The 22,520-nt window shown below is 34.0% G+C and overlaps 2 protein-coding genes across 2 annotated transcripts in view; both read right to left on the reverse strand.

The window, feature by feature from the left end:
- Positions 1-4,895, reverse strand: part of LOC100367647 (uncharacterized) — a 40,343-nt gene extending 35,448 nt beyond the window's left edge. The window contains exons 1-2 of the mRNA XM_085495700.1: positions 4,848-4,895; positions 3,414-3,534 (exon numbers count right to left, since the gene is read on the reverse strand). Coding sequence (XP_085351826.1) covers positions 3,414-3,534; positions 4,848-4,885 — 159 coding nt within the window. The 5' untranslated portion in view covers positions 4,886-4,895. The remainder of the gene's footprint in view (positions 1-3,413; positions 3,535-4,847) is intronic.
- Positions 4,896-6,283: 1,388 nt separating this feature from the next.
- Positions 6,284-22,520, reverse strand: part of LOC102806577 (WD repeat-containing protein 87-like) — a 43,496-nt gene continuing 27,259 nt past the window's right edge. The window contains exons 8-14 of the mRNA XM_085495799.1: positions 17,842-17,930; positions 15,853-15,960; positions 14,237-14,332; positions 11,438-11,512; positions 7,705-7,872; positions 6,781-7,008; positions 6,284-6,370 (exon numbers count right to left, since the gene is read on the reverse strand). Of these exons, the coding sequence (XP_085351925.1) occupies positions 6,284-6,370; positions 6,781-7,008; positions 7,705-7,872; positions 11,438-11,512; positions 14,237-14,332; positions 15,853-15,960; positions 17,842-17,930 (851 nt within the window). The remainder of the gene's footprint in view (positions 6,371-6,780; positions 7,009-7,704; positions 7,873-11,437; positions 11,513-14,236; positions 14,333-15,852; positions 15,961-17,841; positions 17,931-22,520) is intronic.

Raw genomic sequence — 22,520 nt, forward strand, 5'->3', positions numbered from 1 at the left:
ACTCCCTAAAAGTTATCACTATAGGCAGGTAGTCTTTATATAGAGAGGTTCTCATACCATGGGACTCCCTAAAAGTTATCACTATAGGCAGGTAGTCTTTCTATAGAGATTCTCATACCATGGGACTCCCTCATAGTTATCACTATAGGCAGGTAGTCTTTATATAGAGAGGTTCTCATACCATGGGACTCCCTAAAAGTTATCACTATAGGCAGGTAGTCTTTATATAGAGAGGTTCTCATACCATGGGACTCCCTAAAAGTTATCACTATAGGCAGGTAGTCTTTCTATAGAGATTCTCATACCATGGGACTCCCTCATAGTTATCACTATAGGCAGGTAGTCTTTATATAGAGATTCTCATACCATGGGACTCCCTCAAAGTTATCACTATAGGCAGGTAGTCTTTATATAGAGAGGTTCTCATACCATGGGACTCCCTAAAAGTTATCACTATAGGCAGGTAGTCTTTATATAGAGAGGTTCTCATACCATGGGACTCCCTAAAAGTTATCACTATAGGCAGGTAGTCTTTATATAGAGAGGTTCTCATACCATGGGACTCCCTAAAAGTTATCACTATAGGCAGGTAGTCTTTATATAGAGATTCTCATGCCATGGGACTCCCTCAAAGTTATCACTATAGGCAGGTAGTCTTTATATAGAGATTCTCATACCATGGGACTCCCTAAAAGTTATCACTATAGGCAGGTAGTCTTTATATAGAGATTCTCATACCATGGGACTCCCTCAAAGTTATCACTATAGGCAGGTAGTCTTTATATAGAGGTTCTCATACCATGGGACTCCCTCAAAGTTATCACTATAGGCAGGTAGTCTTTATATAGAGGTTCTCATACCATGGGACTCCCTCAAAGTTATCACTATAGGCAGGTAGTCTTTATATAGAGGTTCTCATACCATGGGACTCCCTCAAAGTTATCACTATAGGCAGGTAGTCTTTATATAGAGATTCTCATACCATGGGACTCCCTCAAAGTTATCACTATAGGCAGGTAGTCTTTATATAGAGGTTCTCATACCATGGGACTCCCTCAAAGTTATCACTATAGGCAGGTAGTCTTTATATAGAGGTTCTCATACCATGGGACTCCCTCAAAGTTATCACTATAGGCAGGTAGTCTTTATATAGAGGTTCTCATACCATGGGACTCCCTCAAAGTTATCACTATAGGCAGGTAGTCTTTATATAGAGGTTCTCATACCATGGGACTCCCTCAAAGTTATCACTATAGGCAGGTAGTCTTTATATAGAGGTTCTCATACCATGGGACTCCCTCAAAGTTATCACTATAGGCAGGTAGTCTTTATATAGAGGTTCTCATACCATGGGACTCCCTCAAAGTTATCACTATAGGCAGGTAGTCTTTATATAGAGGTTCTCATACCATGGGACTCCCTCAAAGTTATCACTATAGGCAGGTAGTCTTTATATAGAGGTTCTCATACCATGGGACTCCCTCAAAGTTATCACTATAGGCAGGTAGTCTTTATATAGAGAGGTTCTCATACCATGGGACTCCCTAAAAGTTATCACTATAGGCAGGTAGTCTTTATATAGAGATTCTCATACCATGGGACTCCCTCAAAGTTATCACTATAGGCAGGTAGTCTTTATATAGAGGTTCTCATACCATGGGACTCCCTAAAGGTTATCACTATAGGCAGGTAGTCTTTATATAGAGATTCTCATACCATGGGACTCCCTAAAAGTTATCACTATAGGCAGGTAGTCTTTATATAGAGATTCTCATACCATGGGACTCCCTAAAAGTTATCACTATAGGCAGGTAGTCTTTATATAGAGAGGTTCTCATACCATGGGACTCCCTAAAAGTTATCACTATAGGCAGGTAGTCTTTATATAGAGATTCTCATACCATGGGACTCCCTAAAAGTTATCACTATAGGCAGGTAGTCTTTATATAGAGATTCTCATACCATGGGACTCCCTAAAAGTTATCACTATAGGCAGGTAGTCTTTATATAGAGGTTCTCATACCATGGGACTCCCTCATAGTTCTCACTATAGGCAGGTAGTCTTTATATAGAGATTCTCATACCATGGGACTCCCTAAAAGTTATCACTATAGGCAGGTAGTCTTTATATAGAGATTCTCATACCATGGGACTCCCTCAAAGTTATCACTATAGGCAGGTAGTCTTTATATAGAGATTCTCATACCATGGGACTCCCTAAAAGTTATCACTATAGGCAGGTAGTCTTTATATAGAGATTCTCATACCATGGGACTCCCTAAAAGTTATCACTATAGGCAGGTAGTCTTTATATAGAGATTCTCATACCATGGGACTCCCTAAAAGTTATCACTATAGGCAGGTAGTCTTTATATAGAGGTTCTCATACCATGGGACTCCCTAAAGGTTATCACTATAGGCAGGTAGTCTTTATATAGAGATTCTCATACCATGGGACTCCCTAAAAGTTATCACTATAGGCAGGTAGTCTTTATATAGAGGTTCTCATACCATGGGACTCCCTCATAGTTATCACTATAGGCAGGTAGTCTTTATATAGAGATTCTCATACCATGGGACTCCCTCATAGTTATCACTATAGGCAGGTAGTCTTTATATAGAGGTTCTCATACCATGGGACTCCCTCAAAGTTATCACTATAGGCAGGTAGTCTTTATATAGAGATTCTCATACCATGGGACTCCCTAAAAGTTATCACTATAGGCAGGTAGTCTTTATATAGAGGTTCTCATACCATGGGACTCCCTAAAAGTTATCACTATAGGCAGGTAGTCTTTATATAGAGGTTCTCATACCATGGGACTCCCTAAAAGTTATCACTATAGGCAGGTAGTCTTTATATAGAGATTCTCATACCATGGGACTCCCTCAAAGTTATCACTATAGGCAGGTAGTCTTTATATAGAGGTTCTCATACCATGGGACTCCCTCAAAGTTATCACTATAGGCAGGTAGTCTTTATATAGAGGTGCATGGTCACTAATAGATCACTAATAATTAGTGTTTTGACTGACATAGGCTTTGACTATATATTATATAAATTTATTTCTAAAATCTTCGAAATTTATGCTATGTTTTCTTGTTTTATTTATGTCTGTGACAGCGTTTATTCTTTTCTTCATTTTTGGCCATAAATTTTCATTTTTGTACACAGATTTTATTCTAATCGAGTACGGTGAGCCCAAATTTTTATTTCCTTTTTTTTTTCCCCTCCTTCTCACATAAATAAACATACACACACACGTGGCACTATTTTTACTTCTAAGTTTGAAAATAATTACTCGTGAACGCTTCCAAGGCATAGCTGAAAAGTGTGAAGTCAATCCATTGTTCAGAATTAACTGAAAATACATTGGCCAGGGAATCTGAATATCAATATAAGTATGACAAACCTGCTGGGTATGGTCTTCGTCTTTATGATGACTTAGCAGTACAGCAGTTCTGCGTTTGTTGTTGTTTTCGTCGGTACGTTCATTGCCTTCTATGTCCTTTATTTGGTACATTGATACACGACTAAAAATAAGTTGAGAATTTATTTATTTTGTTGATCAGTTTAAATTCTGGTACATGTTCGTAGTAACATGCATGTTCCCAAAATCATGAAAAAAAAGTGTAAATATTCTCTTTTTAAGAACTTGAAAAGAAGCCAGCTGACTCTAATATTTTTAGAAATTATTTATAATTGAATGTCCGTCACATGTGATTTTTTTTAATTTCCCTACTACCATGCTAAAATGCATGCAACTGCCATTGATATTTTTTTTGGTGGAAACAAAGAATGATAATGTTAAACTACAGGATTGTATTTCGTAAACAATAGACCATTTTCCGTTCACTGCGAGATAATGTGTTATGCATGAAATAAAACATAAAAACAGGACAAACAAAGGTCTATGTGTTTAAAGCGAGAGGGTCGTCACCTGCGCATGTGTGGGAATTGAGTCCCAAGTGATGACATGCTAAAAACGCAAAGGCACATGGGTAGACACTTGTTTGTAAACAATGACACGCTATGGCTATCTGACGCATGCGCAGGTGATGACTCTTTCGCTTTAAAAAATTCAAAACTTTTTGGGATTTTTTATACATTTGATAAGTAAAGATATCTCAACTGAAAGATTGAAATTTTCACATTGAAATAGATAAGTTCAAGTTCAAAATCAATATTGTGATACAGCCAAAATCTCCTTTTATTCAGACTGAGTAAGGATGTTGAGCCTCAGTTGAAACATCTCCAACTTTTAGTTTAATAGGCAAATAGAGAAATACTGTAAATTGCGCCCTCTAGTGACGGAGAATTTCTGTGATGTGGATGAGTGATATGAAAGCTGTTTAAATTATCAATGTCATTTTGATCTGTAGTCGTCCATCCCTCAAAGATTATGTTTTTGAGAGATTCTTCCATATTCTAGATGACGAAAGACTACACATCCATCCAGAGTTAAATGTCATTGCTTTCACCCGTATCCTCAAGGAATGGAACTACGTCACAGAATGTTACATGTTGCTAAAACGCGCACAACTACCATGTATTTCTATGGGCTCTGCGCGAGCTGCTGTAGAACACTAGCAGAAGAGCCGGTGAAAATAACACAAAATCAACTTTGAAGTAATCTTGAGCAACCAAATTTGTATATGTTGTACATGTATGGGTAATATTGTTACACTATTCAGAGGAGTATTGTTTTCTGAGAGTTTTCAGCCTTTGTATTCACTGTGCTTGTTGTCAGGCAGTGTAAATGCCATTTTGACATCTTAGAAAACACTCCATCACTAGAGGGCGCTATTTATAGATATGTGTAACTTTTTTCAAGGTTTATACTTACTTATTTGGAAATGCCAATGACATCACATTTCCTATCATTGACACATGTGTAGCACACATATCACAGAAAATCTGAAATTAGGTAAATAAGAAGAGTGAGGAAACTTTGAACAAACATGTCTCAGAAGATGGTAAATTTGTTATTTGACTACTGTAAAATGACTAATTTTCACTGGGTTTAAATTTCGCTGATTTACCATTTCAGACATATTCAGTGAGTTTCAAATTCATGGTTTTATCATTTAGATAATGTGTTCTATGTTAAATTTTACATATTCACTGGGTTTTAATTTTTACAGTAACATCATTTTTCCCTCCAAGATTCTGGTATTTCACCTGTTTTGATATACTTTTTTATCAATTCTTTTTTATAAATGCATTAAAAAATATGAAAAAATTATGCAGGTTTTGTTTCATGTATAATGACAAAAGTCACTTGACTTTGGTGCACAATTTGTTAAGGCACCTACTCAGAAATTACACTTCTACAGTTTATAACTAAAAAAATCATCATTCAGTCACAGCCGAATCTACATAAATGTTCGGCAATGTTCAGCTGTTTGTTGACAATTACGAATTCTGTAATTGTTGAATTTAATATACAGCAAATTTTACTTTGTATACTGTGGAATACTTTATTTTCGCTGGAATTAATTTTTGCTGAAAATGCTTTTTGGGCATTTTGTATGGAATTTATTTTCACTGATTTTTGATGAGTTTAATGTGAAATATAGGAAAAAAAATATATTCGCTGGATTTTATTTTCACGAAATCATCCCTTCAGCAAAAATAGCGAAAATAAATTCCAAGCGAAAATAAAGTATTCTACAGTATGTAAAATGCTACCAACAAATATTTCAGATAATACAACTTTAAGGTAGAATGCTACAGAGAAGTAAATTTCCATTTTCACAGAATCTTTTTTTTTTAATTTTACATATTTGATATTTCATCATGTTCAGAGGATGAGAAAAATGGAATAAAATTATGTTGGCATCATACTTGATTCGAAGAAAAAACTGTGTCTGTTTTGGGTCATTTTACCATTGTTTCCCATGGAATGGATAAATCCCAATATTTTGAAATATGCAAATTAGCTAATTAATATGCAAAAATGGTGAAAAAGATATATATACAACATACTTTTGAGATGTCTAGAAGTATTAAAAAATTGAAAATATTTTTAATGAGCTTTTATCAAGAGAATATGTTTTCATTGTGGTCTGTGGATCAAAATCTCTGCTAAAATGGCATTTTATGCATATTACTTACTGTTTTTTTCTTCTCAAAAAACAGACAGACAGTGAACCAAAAACTGTTGACTAATGCTAAAATGAATAACTGTAGACTTCTTTTGACACTAAATATTGCTATATGCGTTAAAATAGCTACACATGTAAAAACCTTGTGAGTAGCAATCTACCCTAATGTTTATGGTTACCGGAATGTTGAAGTACTCACACTTTGTAACAGTGTTAATGTTAGCTTACTACCGGAGACTGTGATTTCCCAAACTCCAGCTTTCTGAAATAATCAAACAAAGACTATTATTACATACATCCAGATCCCTTTCCCAAACAAAAATGATAGAAAGATAATTTTTGGTGGGTAAAATTCCTCAATTCCTTTTTTAACAGAATGCATAAAAACGACTATTTTCTATATTACTAGAGCGTAATCGTCAATGCACTGATCCTGTTCAATGTGAGACCCACGTACGTGACATATGTATTTGTATGAAATTAGTTATTTGTTTACACAAAATTCAAACGCAGACATAATTCACATTGAAATATACCAGATGGAAAAATACATGTCCCATTTGTTCCATAAAGTTAAAAGCTCTTTATTAAATATGTATACCAAAGTTTGTGATTATGATTGTTATTGTTATTGTTGCTTGACTTTTACTAAATCTTAAAGCGACCACTCACCTTGTCTGTACCAATTGACAACAATCTATCAGCACCTCCAACTGATGTTGCATGGTTGTCATAGATACCATGAGAGTAGTCCAGCATGGTGACCATACCATTGTGAGCTTGTACAGGTGATTTCATGACAACAGTGTCAGACTCCATGAGAGTAATCTGTCCATTACAATGACCAGCAAATACCAATGTCTGCCCTTTGCTAGTCTCTGCCTCACCTAGGGCACATTGCTAAGAAATAACAATTTATATGCAGAACAGCTTAGTACATGAAGAAAAAAAACAATCCGCAAAGAGAGGGCATGCATATACGAAAACAGAGCAGTGAACCTATAACAGGCTGAAAAATAACTATATTTATGTTTAATTAAAGAAAGCTTAGAAAGAACTCCATCATACTGAAATTACTAGACATTCCATACTATTTTATTCAAATCTTTTTTTCTGTTCAGCTGTTCTATTCTACTCTCAAATTCTATTCTATTCCAATCTATTCTCATTTGAAACTATTCTATTCTATCCTATTCTATCTTATTCCATTCCATTTTACTATTCTATTCAAACCTTTTTTCTGTTGTTTTATTCTACTTTCATATTCTATTCTATTCAAATACATGCATATTCTTATTTGAAGCTATTCTATCCTTTTCTTCCATCTTATTCTATTCCATTTTACTGTTCTATTAAATCTTTTTTTCTGTTCTCCTGTTCTATTCTACTCTCATGTTATATTCTATTCTTATTTGAATCTATTCTATTCTCTTGTTCTATCATATTTCCCGCCCTATTCTATTTCATTTTACTATTCTATTTAAATCTTTTCTGTTCTGTTCTAATACTATGCTACATTCTATACTTTGCTATTCCAGTTTATTACCTGTGCTATTTTAATTCCATTCACTAGCAGAATCTAAATTAGAGACTTACCATTTTCATCAATGTAATGCATAGTATAGCTTCATCTGGTAGGTTAGGAACCCACAACTGATATGCACAGCATGGATTAGAAGATGTGTCAAATACTAAGACCTCGCCAGTAGCCAGAGCTATGTAAATTCTATCATTTCTGGGGTCATATACTATATCAGTTAAGACCTGGTAGAATAAATAGCAAAAAGTAGTTTGGGATCATATTTTAATATGCAATTTAGCTGATTAATATGTAAATTGCTAAGACTCGCTAGCAGCTAGAGCTATGTAAATTATATTATTGCTAGTGATATCAGGTAAGATCTGGTAGATTAAAGAGATAGACAGTAGTTTTGAACTATATTAAAATATGCAAATTAGCTAATTAATATGCAAAGATGGTGTCAAATGCTAAGACTTCACCAGTAGCCAAAGCTATGTAAATTCTATCATTTTGAACTATATTTAAATATGCAAATTAAATAATTAATATGCAAATTACTGGGTAATATGCAAGGTGGTGTCAAATACTAAGACTTCACAAGTAGCCAGAAATGTAAATTATATCATTGCTGGGGTCATATACTAAATCAGTTAAGACCTGGTAAAATAAAAAAAACATCATATTTAATATGCAATTTAGCTGATTAATATGCAAAGATGGTGTCAAATGCCAAGACTCGCTAGCAGCTAGAGCTATGTAAATTCTATTATTGCTATCTAGAGTATATCAGGTAAGATCTGGTAGAATAAATAGATAAGCAATAGTTTTGAACTATATTAAAATATTCAATTTAGCTGATTAATATGCAAAGATGGTGTCAAATGCTAAGACTCACTAGCAGCTAGAGCTATGTAAATTCTATTATTGCTAGAGTAATATCAGGTAAGATCTGGTACAATAAAGAGATAGACAGTAGTTTTGAACTATATTAAAATATGCAAATTAGCTAATTAATATGCAAATATGGTGTAAAATGCTAGGACTCGCTAGCAGCTAGAGCTATGTAAATTCTATTATTGCTATCTAGAGTATATCAGGTAAGATCTGGTAGAATAAATAGATAAGCAATAGTTTTGAACTATATTAAAATATTCAATTTAGCTGATTAATATGTAAAGATGGTGTCAAATGCTAAGAATCGCCAGCAGCCACGGCTATGTAAATTCTTTTATTGCTAAAGTAATATCAGGTACGATCTGGTACAATAAAGAGATAGACAGTAGTTTTGAACTATATTAAAATATGCAAATTAGCTAATTAATATGCAAATTACTGATTAATATGTAAAGGTGGTGTCAAATGCTAAGAATCGCCAGCAGCCACGGCTATGTAAATTCTTTTATTGCTAAAGTAATATCAGGTACGATCTGGTACAATAAAGAGATAGACAGTAGTTTTGAACTATATTAAAATATGCAAATTAGCTAATTAATATGCAAATTACTGATTAATATGTAAAGGTGGTGTCAAATGCTAAGAATCGCCAGCAGCCACGGCTATGTAAATTCTTTTATTGCTAAAGTAATATCAGGTACGATCTGGTAGAATAAATAGATAAGCAGTAGTTTTGAACTATATTAAAATATGCAAAATAGCTAATTAATATGCAAATTACTGATTAATATGTAAAGGTGGTGTCAAATACTAAGACCTCACAAGTAGCCAGAGCTCCATAAATTCTATCATTACTGGGGTCATATACTATATCAGTTAATACCTGAATAATTAAACATTATTTTGGGATCATATTTAAATATGCAAATTTGCTAATTAATATACAAGATGGTGTCAAATTCTAGCTGCAAATGAGTTCACACTTTTAATAGATATAGACTATGGTGATTTGGGGGATTGTATCAATATGCAAATTTGCTAATTAATATGCACAAGTGTCAAATTGAGGAGGTGTGCATTCAATATAGAGAATATAAAAAGTAGTTTGGGGGTGTTTGTCAACGTGCAAATTAACTAATTAATATTCATGATTTTGTGAATTGCTTAGGCATCATCAAACGTTGCTGATAAACTAATCTTGACTTCTCAAACTACTTGTCTAGTGAATAGTTTGCAATATAGGATTATCAATGACAGGAAGTATTAAAATTTGATGACAATTCTTTTAAGAGCTCCATATATTTTTGAAATAACCTAAACTTAGTTTGGAAATGATGAGAATATACAGCCAAGTGAATTAGCAACTGTAATCGAGAGTGGAAACATTATATTAATATTATTTCAAACAATGTCACTTTGCATGTTTGACTTTGGACAAATGAGTAAACATGAATTTATATAACAGTTACTGTTACCATAATTGTGATGTTGAAATAATTTCTCAAACTTTCTAGACATTTACAACAAGTAAGCGGTGATCATAGCAAAAAATAACACAGTTAGAGTTTTAGGTAGTTCATTACCATTAAAACATGGAAAAAAATATTCACAGTAAATCATTCAAAAATTGTTCAAAAAATGTGATGATTCACATACATGTACACCATTCATATTTAACATTTTTATGGGGAAACATATGCAAAATAATCAAGAAAGCGGTCGTTTTGGAACATTTTCCATAGGTTTCCATGTAATAACTCATACTAATATTCAAAATTCAATTTTTTTGTGACAATCATATGTGGCCCTCATAACACTATACATATAATTTTTTTAGTATAGGTCACAAAACACAATTTTGAGATATAATGGGATGTTTCTACCATAGAAACCAATTGTAAACTATTAAAAAAAAAAACATTTTTGATCAATTTTCAAGGTCGTTTTGTGGAAAACTTAGTTTAATGACGCTTTATTTTTATTTCAGAATTTTGAATATTACAGTAACCCAATCCTTCTTTGCTGGATTCAATAATTTCTTAATATTTGGTTGCAAACTACCTCAAAATGTCTTCACCATCTGCACTTGTTGTTCCTATTTGATGTTTTTCACCTGCTGTACTACATGATTACACGTGTTCTATTTTTAGAACAATCTCATATTGTGACAACAGAATACAGTAATTGGGTAAACATCAATCTATTCTAAATGATGCAAGAAACACTGATGCATGACCCCTATAGGTCACACATTCTGAAAGTAATCCTATATCACAACAACTTTGAATATTACACCTCAATGTTTGCCATGGTAAATTGTTTTTGAATTCGAGTGAAAATTTGTGATTTCAATTTCAATGACAATTGCTTGCGATATGAATTCCGACGACAACATCTTGTAATAGAATTTCAATGACAATTGTGATTTGAATTTCAATGGCAACCGCTTGTGATTTGAATTCCAATGGCAACTGCTTACGATTTGAATTTCAATGGCAATTGCTTGTGATTTGAATTTCAATGACAATTGCTTGAGTTTTGAATTTCAATGACAACTGCGTGTGATTTGAATTTCCATGACAGCTGCTTGTGATTTGAACACCACTGACATTTGTTTGCGATTTGAATTTCATGATCCAGACATAAACCCATGAAAATTTGTGATTTCAATTTCACTGACAACTGCTTGCGATTTGAATTTCAATGACAACTGCTTGCGATTTGAACTCCACTGACATTTGCTCGCGATTTGAATTTCATGATCCAGACATAAACCCATGTGGCAGTCAGATTCACAAAAAAATACCAAAAATAGAAAGAGTTACCCAGAATTTGAATGATGTGACAAATATTTCAGTCTTGCTCAGTGTCATAACATGGATTTGCTCCTATTAGGGGTCATAGAAACCTTACCTGGTAAGTCGCCATGGGGTAAATTATAGTAAGTACAGAGCCGCACACTGATGACAACAATCGTACACTTCCATCCTGTGAGACGAAACAAAAATATTTTCAGCTGTCAATGCAAGGCGAAATTTTTACATCTGTCAGGAAAGTCATAAAAAATGCATGAGCTAGTTGCATGGCAACAATGTGGCATTTTTAATTTCAGGATTGAATACTAAAAAAATACTAACATGTAAAACTAGCTCAAATAGGGGAACACCTTGTATCCAAATTATTTATATTTTTAATATATTGGATATTTTGCCCAGCTCTTTAATTATTACTGTAACTACAAATATGTAACCTGCCAGACCTATCAATCACCCGTGACCAGGTTTACACCAGACTAATGGTACTCATATATTTTATGTGATACACTTGGTCAACCATGCACCAGTCCCATTCAAGAAAAGCATTGATTTAAATGTTTTACTCATTTTTTAAACAAGAATTAATTAGTAAATAAACACTATTGGGCTGTAATTCACTTTCCCTGTCTTTAATACTTATTATAATTAATACTTTAATTTAGTCATTTATTCTCACTGACAAATACATGTGCAACATTGTAAAAGGGATGTTTATTTTAAGCTGTTTCTGCCGAAATTGCAAAAATGAATACCAACAAAATAGTATTGTACAAATATAATGGATTATTAAAATAGAAATTCATACATAAACACATCCTAAACAGAGTTCATACCCCTCAAATGAAATAAAATTACAGGACTATTCCATCCTAACTTTGGTCAGTCTCCATGTTGTTTGTTATTGTTGTCAAGGTGAGAATTATTATAAGTAGAATTCATTGTGATACCTGGCTTTTAATGTGACTCATCTAAACCATCCATTTTTCATATCTTAATAGTGATTTCAGACTTTTTATGCTGATTATTTATTTTCCAGGCACTCAAGGGAATTATTCCAGGACCTGAAACACCTTTCAAATTCAAGAATTTTCAAGTACTGTGGAATACTTTATTTTCGCTGGAATTAATTTTCACTGAAAAGGCTTTTTGGGCGTTTTGCTTGGAATTTATTTTCACTGATTTTTGATGAGTTTAATGTAAAATATAGGAAAAAAAGTATATTCGCTGGATTTTATTTTCACGGAATCATGCCTTCAGCGAAAATAGAGAAAATAAATTCCAAGCGAAAATAAAGTGATTTACAGTATATTCCAAGATTGTAAGAACCCTGTTAAAGCTGACCCTCTGATGTTCATGAACCTTTACCAATATAGACTAAATATCAACTACCATACTCTTTCTATTCGTAGATGATCAAAATAGGTAGTATTTCAATGATTTAGTAGACAACCAATGCAATTTTTGATTTGTATGTTTTTCAATATGAGATGCGTCTCTAATAAAGCAAATACAGTATACACTTTATAAAATGGTCTTTATAGACAGGAGGTCTTCATATTGAGGTTAGATTTTTTTTTTTTATGGATCACCAACTTGTACATTTGACATAATATTTGTCCAAAAAATAATGATATGGTACTGTTGTAACAAAACAAAAAAAAATTTTTTTAAAGGATTGAATTGAAATCAAATAAGTTTGACTTGATCAAATGGAAAATTATTTCATAAACAAAATTTAGGTCTCTAAACAAAAGGGATGCAGCAAAAATATTAAAATATTGCTGAAAGGGTGGTCACTTAAGACAGGTGGTCTTTATAAACAGGTTGGTCATACATTACGCCTTGGGACTTCCTAAAAGTGGTCACTATAAGCAGATGGTTTTTATATAGAGCTGGTCATTGACACAGGTTTTACTCTATTCTTAGTATTCTGCTGCCCATCAATGAGTACCTAAGTGTTTGAGCGCCTTCATTTTTCAAGAACAAATTTTGGTGCAACATTTAGTTTATTTGATGTATTTTTCTAATAATTTCCTAATAAATTAATAAAAATTATTGGTTAATAAATTGATCCAAATAAACATCATATTCCCATAATGGCTGCAGACCTTAATAAAATTTATTATGGAAAGAATTATTTGGGTTATTGTGTGTGTGGCAGGTGATCACTCGGTTTGAAATATAATAGTGATTTAATTGACAATAAAACTATTAGCTAAATTTCAAGTGGATTCAATTTAGCAACTTCTACAGATAAACAAAAACAGCCAAATTCAAATCAGTAAATTAGTATACATTTTCTCATTACAAGTTAACGATGTAATTAACATCTATACTCTCAAAATCATCAAAACCGGGTCAATCCACTTGCTGGTGACAGCACCTGCTGCTGTTTTCCTCTGAGACAATCCACTTCATAAATATTGTATGAGACTCGTCTGAAACCATTGACAGTTATTGACACTTAATTGAATTTTGCCAATCTGAACCTTGCCAAGTTTATGATAAAAAGGTGATAATAACAGTTTTTATTTTTTATTTTTTTTCTCTGTTTGTCAAAAGCATTACCGGTACTGTCAAATTAATCTTAGATATCTTAGTAATCTTGGTTACCATCACATACAGTACTTACAAGCCCTTAGTTTATGAACCCTTGATATAACCAACCTCAGCAGCACATAGTATTTGAGTCAGCGTTCCAGGTGATGTAATCTTGGATATCATCACATAGAGTACTTACATGCCCTTAGCTTATGAACCCTTGATATAACCTACTGGTACCTTGGCAGCACATACTATCCCAGTCGGCATTCCAGGTGATGTAATCTTAGATATCATCTAATACAGTACTTACATGCCCTTAGTTTATGAACCCTTGATATACAATGTAACCTACCTCAGCAGCACATAGTATCCGAGTCGGCATTCCAGGTGATGTAATCTTGGATAATTTATGAACACACGATTGTATCGGAGTAAACAAATGATGAAACTGAAAAAAATAAAAATATATATAATACTCCTTTTCAAATCAGTGACAATTTGAATGCTATAAAACACTTTGAAAAAAAAGATGTTTTGTAAAGTTTCATGCAGTTTTCATTAATCTCGTATTTTTGACAAAATGACATCATTTTTAATCGGCTGTATCAATAAAATGTTTTAAAAAAAATATGTTAGTTTATTTTGTAGAAAAGTTCACATAGGTGTCCAAAAGATTAAAGGGCAGTGGTCATTTTACAGCACATGTCCGAATTTCATGTACACAAACAATGTATTTTACACATGTTGTATACTTCGCTATGAGTCCCATATCAAACAGAATAAGTACATAAAATGAATAAACTCTAAATATTTGTGCATATCATTCACAGAATTAATTGCTTATAAATTCGCTGGTTTTTGAGGGGAACCATACTGTCTATATACTGAGGTAACTTTGTATATTAACTTAGTTTTTTATTTAACGCATGTAGCCATCAGCTGTAGAAATGTAAATAAAAGAGTTAAATATGGTTTTATTATAGTAAATAATAAATAATAATTAATTAATGTATATATTTTTTTTTTGTGAATAAAAAAAATAAACTCCAGAATCCTTCAGAAATGTGTTTGTTCAAGCTTTTCCAATTGATGAAGTAAATGACTGCTACAGTCAGGAGACTCAAATTTTGTCAAAAACAACATTAAAGGGTGGTAGTCGTCGCGCCACGCATGCGCGAAATATATGGCTCTCATATAAACAAAGATGGCGACTTTGACTGTTGCGCAGATCAACGAGTACAAACTGGTACATTACGAAATTTTAATTAGGTATTTTTAAGTTGTTGGAAGGTATCGAGAAGTCACCGGTGGTAATTAGTGCAAGTCACGCCCAGGTAAAACCTCATACTTGTGATTTCCATTAAAAGAGCACATTGGATTGTGGGAAAATCAATATTTATCAACACCAATGTCGCACATGTGTATTGCGACGACTGCCGCGATTTTAATCATTTTTTTCATGATTTTTTCTCTGGTGATTTTTTAATAAACATAATATCAATTGATAACAATTTTGATGTTGGATATGAGAACAGAATTATTTAAATGTGCCTCTATTGACTTATTTGTGATACATTGCCTGTCTTCCTGACGCTATCGACAAGAAATGAACGATTATTGATCTTTCACATCCATGCTTCTTACTGATAGAAGATGGCAGTGTTGTCGATGTTGGAAACATTGAGCGGAAACATTCAAATGGTTCAATGCTCGGCACGTTCAACTTACTTGTGCTCAGCTATGTTCAAAACTCAATTTTTATCTGGCATGAGTAATACCATCACGAAGAATAAAACTATGAACCAACAACTACATTCCATTATAGATCAGGGTTAATACTGAAAACAGACTATTTTTTCTGCCCATTGATGTTCTCCCCACTATGAATGATCAGGATTTTCAATGACTGATAAAGATTAACCACAAGGCACTGCATTGTTTGTTCGTAACACAGTAACCGGTTAATACCTGATTAAAGTTCCAAATCTTAATATCTTCAAGTGTGCGATAATAAAGATGATTGGTCTGAGTTAACTTCATGTCGTATATTTTCTCACCAATATCCAGACGAAAGGTCTGTGGGAAAAATTAAAAAGTATCTATGGTAAAAAGTAATATAATATGCAGGCTGTAATTTTATTTTCTTGATAAATTGAATGATGAAAAGTCCAATCATTATAAACTTCACTGCATGAACTAAAAATGTCAAAAGCATGTGATTGGTCAAATAAGGTATGATCAACAGGTGGTCAATCTGCATATAAACTTCACACTAATTTAACATGCCTTCAACTATTCTAAATATTTGTCCATACACAACATGGTTTTTAAGCATGTGATTGGTCAAACATGGCATGATCAACAGGTGTTCAATCTGCATATAACTTTCCCACTAATTTAACATGCCTTCAACTATTCTACATATTTATCCATACAGAACATGGTTTTTAAGCATGTGATTGGTCAAATATGGCATGATCTACAGGTGGTCAATCTGCATATAAACTTCACACTAATTTAACATGCCTTCAACTATTCTAAATATTTATCCATACACAACATGGTTTTTAAGCATGTGATTGGTCAAATATGGCATGATCTACAGGTGGTCAATCTGCATATAAACTTCACACTAATTTAACATGCCTTCAACTATTCTAAATATTTATCCATACACAACATGGTTTTTAAGCATGTGATTGGTCAAATATGGCATGATCTACAGGTGGTCAATCTGCATATAAACTTCACACTAATTTAACATGCCTTCAACTATTCTACATATTTATCCATACACAACATGGTTTTTAAGCATGTGATTGGTCAAACATGGCATGATCTACAGGTGGTCAATCTGCATATAAACTTCACACTAATTTAACATGCCTTCAACTATTCTACATATTTATCCATACAGAACCTAATTTGCAAGCACGTGATTGGTCAAATATGGCATGATCAACAGGTGTTCAATCTGCATATAACTTTCCCACTAATTTAACATGCCTTCAACTATTCTAAATATTTATCCATACACAACATGGTTTTTAAGCATGTGATTGGTCAAACATGGCATGATCAACAGGTGTTCAATCTGCATATAAACTTCACACTAATTTAACATGCCTTCAACTATTCTAAATATTTATCCATACACAACATGGTTTTTAAGCATGTGATTGGTCAAATATGGCATGATCTACAGGTGGTCAATCTGCATATAAACTTCACACTAATTTAACATGCCTTCAACTATTCTACATATTTATCCATACAGAACCTAATTTTCAAGCATGCGATTGGTCAAATACGGCATGATCAACAGGTGTTCAATCTGCATATAACATTCCCACTAATTTAACATGCCTTCAACTATTCTAAATATTTATCCATACACAACATGGTTTTTAAGCATGTGATTGGTCAAACATGGCATGATCTACAGGTGGTCAATTTGCATATAAACTTCACACTAATTTAACATGCCTTCAACTATTCTACATATTTATCCATACAGAACCTAATTTGCAAGCATGTGATTGGTCAAATATGGCATGATCAACAGGTGTTCAATCTGCATATAACTTTCCCACTAATTTAACATGCCTTCAACTATTCTAAATATTTATCCATACACAACATGGTTTTTAAGCATGTGATTGGTCAAACATGGCATGATCAACAGGTGGTCAATCTGCATATAAACTTCACACTAATTTAACATGCCTTCAACTATTCTAAATATTTATCCATACACAACATGGTTTTTAAGCATGTGATTGGTCAAATATGGCATGATCTACAGGTGGTCAATCTGCATATAAACTTCACACTAATTTAACATGCCTTCAACTATTCTAGATATTTATCCATACAGAACATAATTTTTAGACATGCGATTAGTCAAATATGATATGAACAACAGGTGTTCAATCGGCATATAACTAAGTCACTTACCTGTTCAAATGTATCCAATCGCCAAACTCTAATAGTACCATCTTTAGAACTAGACAATACCAGTGGATCGGTTGGATGAATAATTAATCCTAACAAATATAAAACATAACAAATATTTATATTACCATATTTACTGAATTACATACATAAAATAACATATATAAATGATAAAGTCACGATAAGTTGTTGGCATTACCAAATCACTGTGCGAAGTATAAAACAATAAAAATTCCTCCAAAATAAACATTTTGGGGTTTTCTACACCTCTCGTAACAAATAGAGCCAATACAGCTGTGGATGGGTGTCTATAACACTATAGTATCAACAACTAGAATGCAATTAGATTACATACACCTACTCTATAAGGATATCAATGACAAGCCATGCATGGTACAGTCCCCATTAGTTATCGAATTTAAAATAATAGTTTTGTTTATAGTAATATAGCTGGAATATAAACATGTAAGGAATATGATTATGATGATTGTTTAACATTTAAATGATTGACATTTGTATCTGATCGTCAAACGAGTATTGAGAGATATTGCTCTGGAGCAGCAGTAATAAAAACAAAATCAGCCATTTTGAATACATGTATAATGAATATATAAAATTTAGTCAGTCAAAGCATGTCGAAGATATGGCTCTAGAAGCCCATTCATTAAAACAAAATGGCCACTAGTAATGTCTAATGTATGTACCAAGTTTGAACAAAATCCATCCATAAATGCCAGAAATGGTTGATATTTGATGATTTTTTAGCACAAAAATGGCCACCATTTGGCCATTTTTAATAGGATCGTCAAACCAATATATCTGTATATCTGTGACATGATGTATAATGAATATTTAAAATTTGAACATAATCAATCACAGCAAGTCAGAGATATGGAACTAGAACCACATTTATTAAAACAAAATGGCCGCCAGTCGGCCATTTTGAATCTTATCTGGAAACAAAATGATGTGCATCAAGGTCCTATAATGTCAAACGTATATACTGTAAACAGCCATGAAATGCTTGATTTTGATGATTTTTAGAACAAAAATGGCCGCCATTCGGCCATCTTGAATCAGATTGTGAAACAAATTGATGTGCATATGTATAATATCATGTATGATTTATGTGTGAAGATTGTGATTGGTCCAGGCATTTCTAAGATACAGCTCTGGACGGACAGACGCACGGATGGACGGACACATTGACAGACGTACGGAGGTCAAAACATAAGTCTCCGTTTTCGGACTGCGTCCTAACGGGGACTAAAAATCCAATTGTGATTGGATTGGATTGAAAAACGAATATGCATGATGAATGGATTATGGGAATATGCAGAATGTCTGCCTTGTGATAGTTACAAATAACCATTTACTGGATTCTGCCGTGACAGCAGTTTGGGTTTTTAAAAAAAATAAAATGGGACCAAGAAATCGCTGATTTTAAAGTTTTATTTTAAATATTTTGGCATTATTTTTCGGACATTACAATCTTTCCTGATGCCTAAAATAGTCTATTTAAGTTTTTATTCAAGAGTATGTTTATTGTGACTAGTGTGAATGGGTAAGCTTCATTTCGAAAATTACCGGTAGCTGTTATCACTGTAAACAATGTTAAATTATTCTTCTAATGCTCAGTTTATTTTTTGATTTGAAAAAAAAATCATGTCGAAAGATCGTACTACAACATCGGCAAATCTCTTTCGTGTTGCGTTCAATAACATTAACATATTTAAATGAGCTATGGTAATCGAAACACGTTGGCATCATCCAGCATTTTGATTGGTTAATTAGCAATTTGACCTATTAGGTCAACTCATGCAAGTGAAAGGACATGGCGGATACCCTACAGCATCGAGCATTTATATGCGTCCGGAATCATTTGCTTACGAGGAAACTAAGTTGAATTTTATTTGCATTTCATAACAATTCAACAAATTTATTTTTTGTACGTTATTATATCACTGCTGAATGAAACGCAGCATGACCGGATTGCACAACCCAGATCATTTGCTGCTACGCAATGCAGTTGTGTCCATTTTTATTTGAAACTTAGTTTAGATACGTGTATATACTTTCGTTACCAGTAAAAAAAAAAAATATGTACTTTTTGGAGAAAAATGGCACTGGGTGACATTGTAATAAAATTTTAGGCGGTCTTACTTATAATTTCAGCAAGAAAAAAATGTATCAAATTTTAGATTACTAGTAGCTTCTGCAATAGTTTCTTTCGTCTTTGGTGGCCCAACTGCCGGCATTGAAAGTCGGCATAGTTGGATTTTTCAATAAAAATAGAGGTCTCCAGAAAATATTTGATGATCTTTTTTTGAAATTTTGAACCCCAAATAAGCGTCCACCAGCCGTGAAATCGCCCAGGGCGAATTTAGGGCAGAATCCGGTATATAAAACTGAGCTTGTTGGTCACTGAGATAACAAAGCTGAGCACACGGCAAAATTTACCAGGACAGCATCTATATACGAGTATCTCTAGAGGCACTTTGCGAGTATCCCTGCAAGTCGGCAAAAGTCAAATGAAGGCATTCTCCGAGCTGGGTCAAGCCACTTTGCGAGAAAAATTTTTTTGCAGAATGCCTTCATTCGCTGGAAAACCCACAAAGTGCCTCTTAACCCTAACCCACTCAGGACAGTCACAAAACTGAGACACTGAGTAAACATGGTATCCCCCAAAAAATAGATTACTGCATAATTGAACAAATCATAAATATTTTAAATTTTTTCCATTCTTTACCATCATCATGAAATGAACAAATCTAAGAGAGGTCTGCCCAAGGTTTACCTCTACGAGGGACGTTTAATAAGTAAAGCCCCTGACCCACTTCCAGTTGTCTGATCTCAATGAAATTTTGCATGTGTAATGATTTACATCTCTATGGGTTATGTTGCAAAAAAACAGCTCTGAACTAATTGTGGTTTCTGATTTACAGGTGTTTGAACTGAGTCAGGTGTGAAATGAAGCCAGTTGAGTGTCGCGCAGTGATCCGTTTTTTGTATTTGAAAGGACGCACACCAAAGAAGACTTTTGATGAAATGAAAGAAACTTATGGTGATGATGCCCCATCATATGACCTTGTTAAACGCTGGCATCGTGAATTCAAACATGGCTGGAAGTCTGTGGAAACAGCTCCAAGACCTGGTCACCCCTTTTCTGCCATTGACGAGGCATCTATCCGTCAAGTTGAGGCAGCCATTTTCGAAGATTGACACATTACTGTTCGCCAAATAGCCCAAGAGGTCAAGACTAGTACAGGGTCTGTGGAAACTATCATTCATGACCATTTGCATATGCATAAGGTGTCTGCCAGATGGATTCCCAGGTTGCTCACACCTTCCCAGAAGCAAGAATGCATTGAGTGCTCTAGGATGAATTTGGAGCTGTGCCAAGATGAGTCAAAGTTTTTCAAAAGACTGATTACACAGGATGAAACTTGGGTCCATCACTATGATCCAGAGACCAAAGCCAGTCAATGCAGTGGAAACACTTGGACTCACCACCTCCAAAGAAGGCAAGGGTGCAGCCTTCCACTGGCAAGGTCATGCTCACAGTCTTCTGGGACCAGGACGAAGTAGTGATGACAGATTTCCTGACAAAGGGTACCACAATTACAGGAGCCTATTACGCTTCACTTTTAATAAAATTAAGAGAAGCTATCAAAATCAGCAAAGGTATCCTCTACCTGCAGGACAATGCTCCGGTCCACAACTCGCATGTCGCCAGATCAGAAACACGGGCATGTGGCTAAGAAATCCTCCCCCATCCCCCTTACTCTCCTGACCTTGCACCCTCTGACTTTCATCTCTTCCCAGCCATGAAGTTGTTTTCGAAGGGAAAGCGTTTCCAGATGATGCAGCCTTGATTACTTGAAGTTACGACGTGGTTGGAGGACCAACCTGGGGTGTTCTACAAAAACGGTGTCCAGAGCTGCATCAAACGATGGAAGAAATGCATAACTCTGGGTGGTTCCTATGTAGAGACAGACTAATAACTGTGCCAAATTTCATTATTCGCCTGCTATGGGAAATGGGTCAGGGGCATTACTTATTGAACGTCCCTCGTACATGTGTACGTAAATATACGGTAGACAGACGAAGACAGACAATCACTCATAGAATAAGCTCCGCTTGACAAAGACAACAGTGGGACTAGAAAGGCTATATTCACTGGATTTTATTTTCACCTAACCATTCCTCAGCAAAAATAGCCAAAGTAAATTCCAAGCGAAAATAAAGTATTTTACAGTAGCCAATTTTTTTGATTTTGTTTGTCCCTGTCATGTTTTTAGTGACTTTGTCAAACAATGAAAAGCATAGTCAGATTATGTTAGGATAGTATTTAGCATATTAAACACAAATGTGTATGAAACAGGTATTATGACTAAGTTTGAATGAAATCAGTAAAGGCATGTCCGAGAAACGATTGATGACACGTCCAAATGTTGATTTTTTGTATTTTTTGGGACAAAAATGGCCGCCAGTCAACCAAAGGTCAACCAAATAAAAAATAAATCGATCTACATATGTCTCCCATTATGAATTGTCTTTGTACCAGCTTTGAAAAAAAATCTGTCCAGGCGTCTCGTCCAACGGGGACTAAAAACTGAAAATTAACTAAAATTGAAGAATATAAGCAAAAGTACAGACAAATTTGTGTGCTTTATTTACAT

Source organism: Saccoglossus kowalevskii, chromosome 22, assembly GCF_978046115.1.
Source record: "Saccoglossus kowalevskii chromosome 22, keSacKowa6.1, whole genome shotgun sequence".
Classification (NCBI taxonomy): Eukaryota; Metazoa; Hemichordata; class Enteropneusta; family Harrimaniidae; genus Saccoglossus; species Saccoglossus kowalevskii.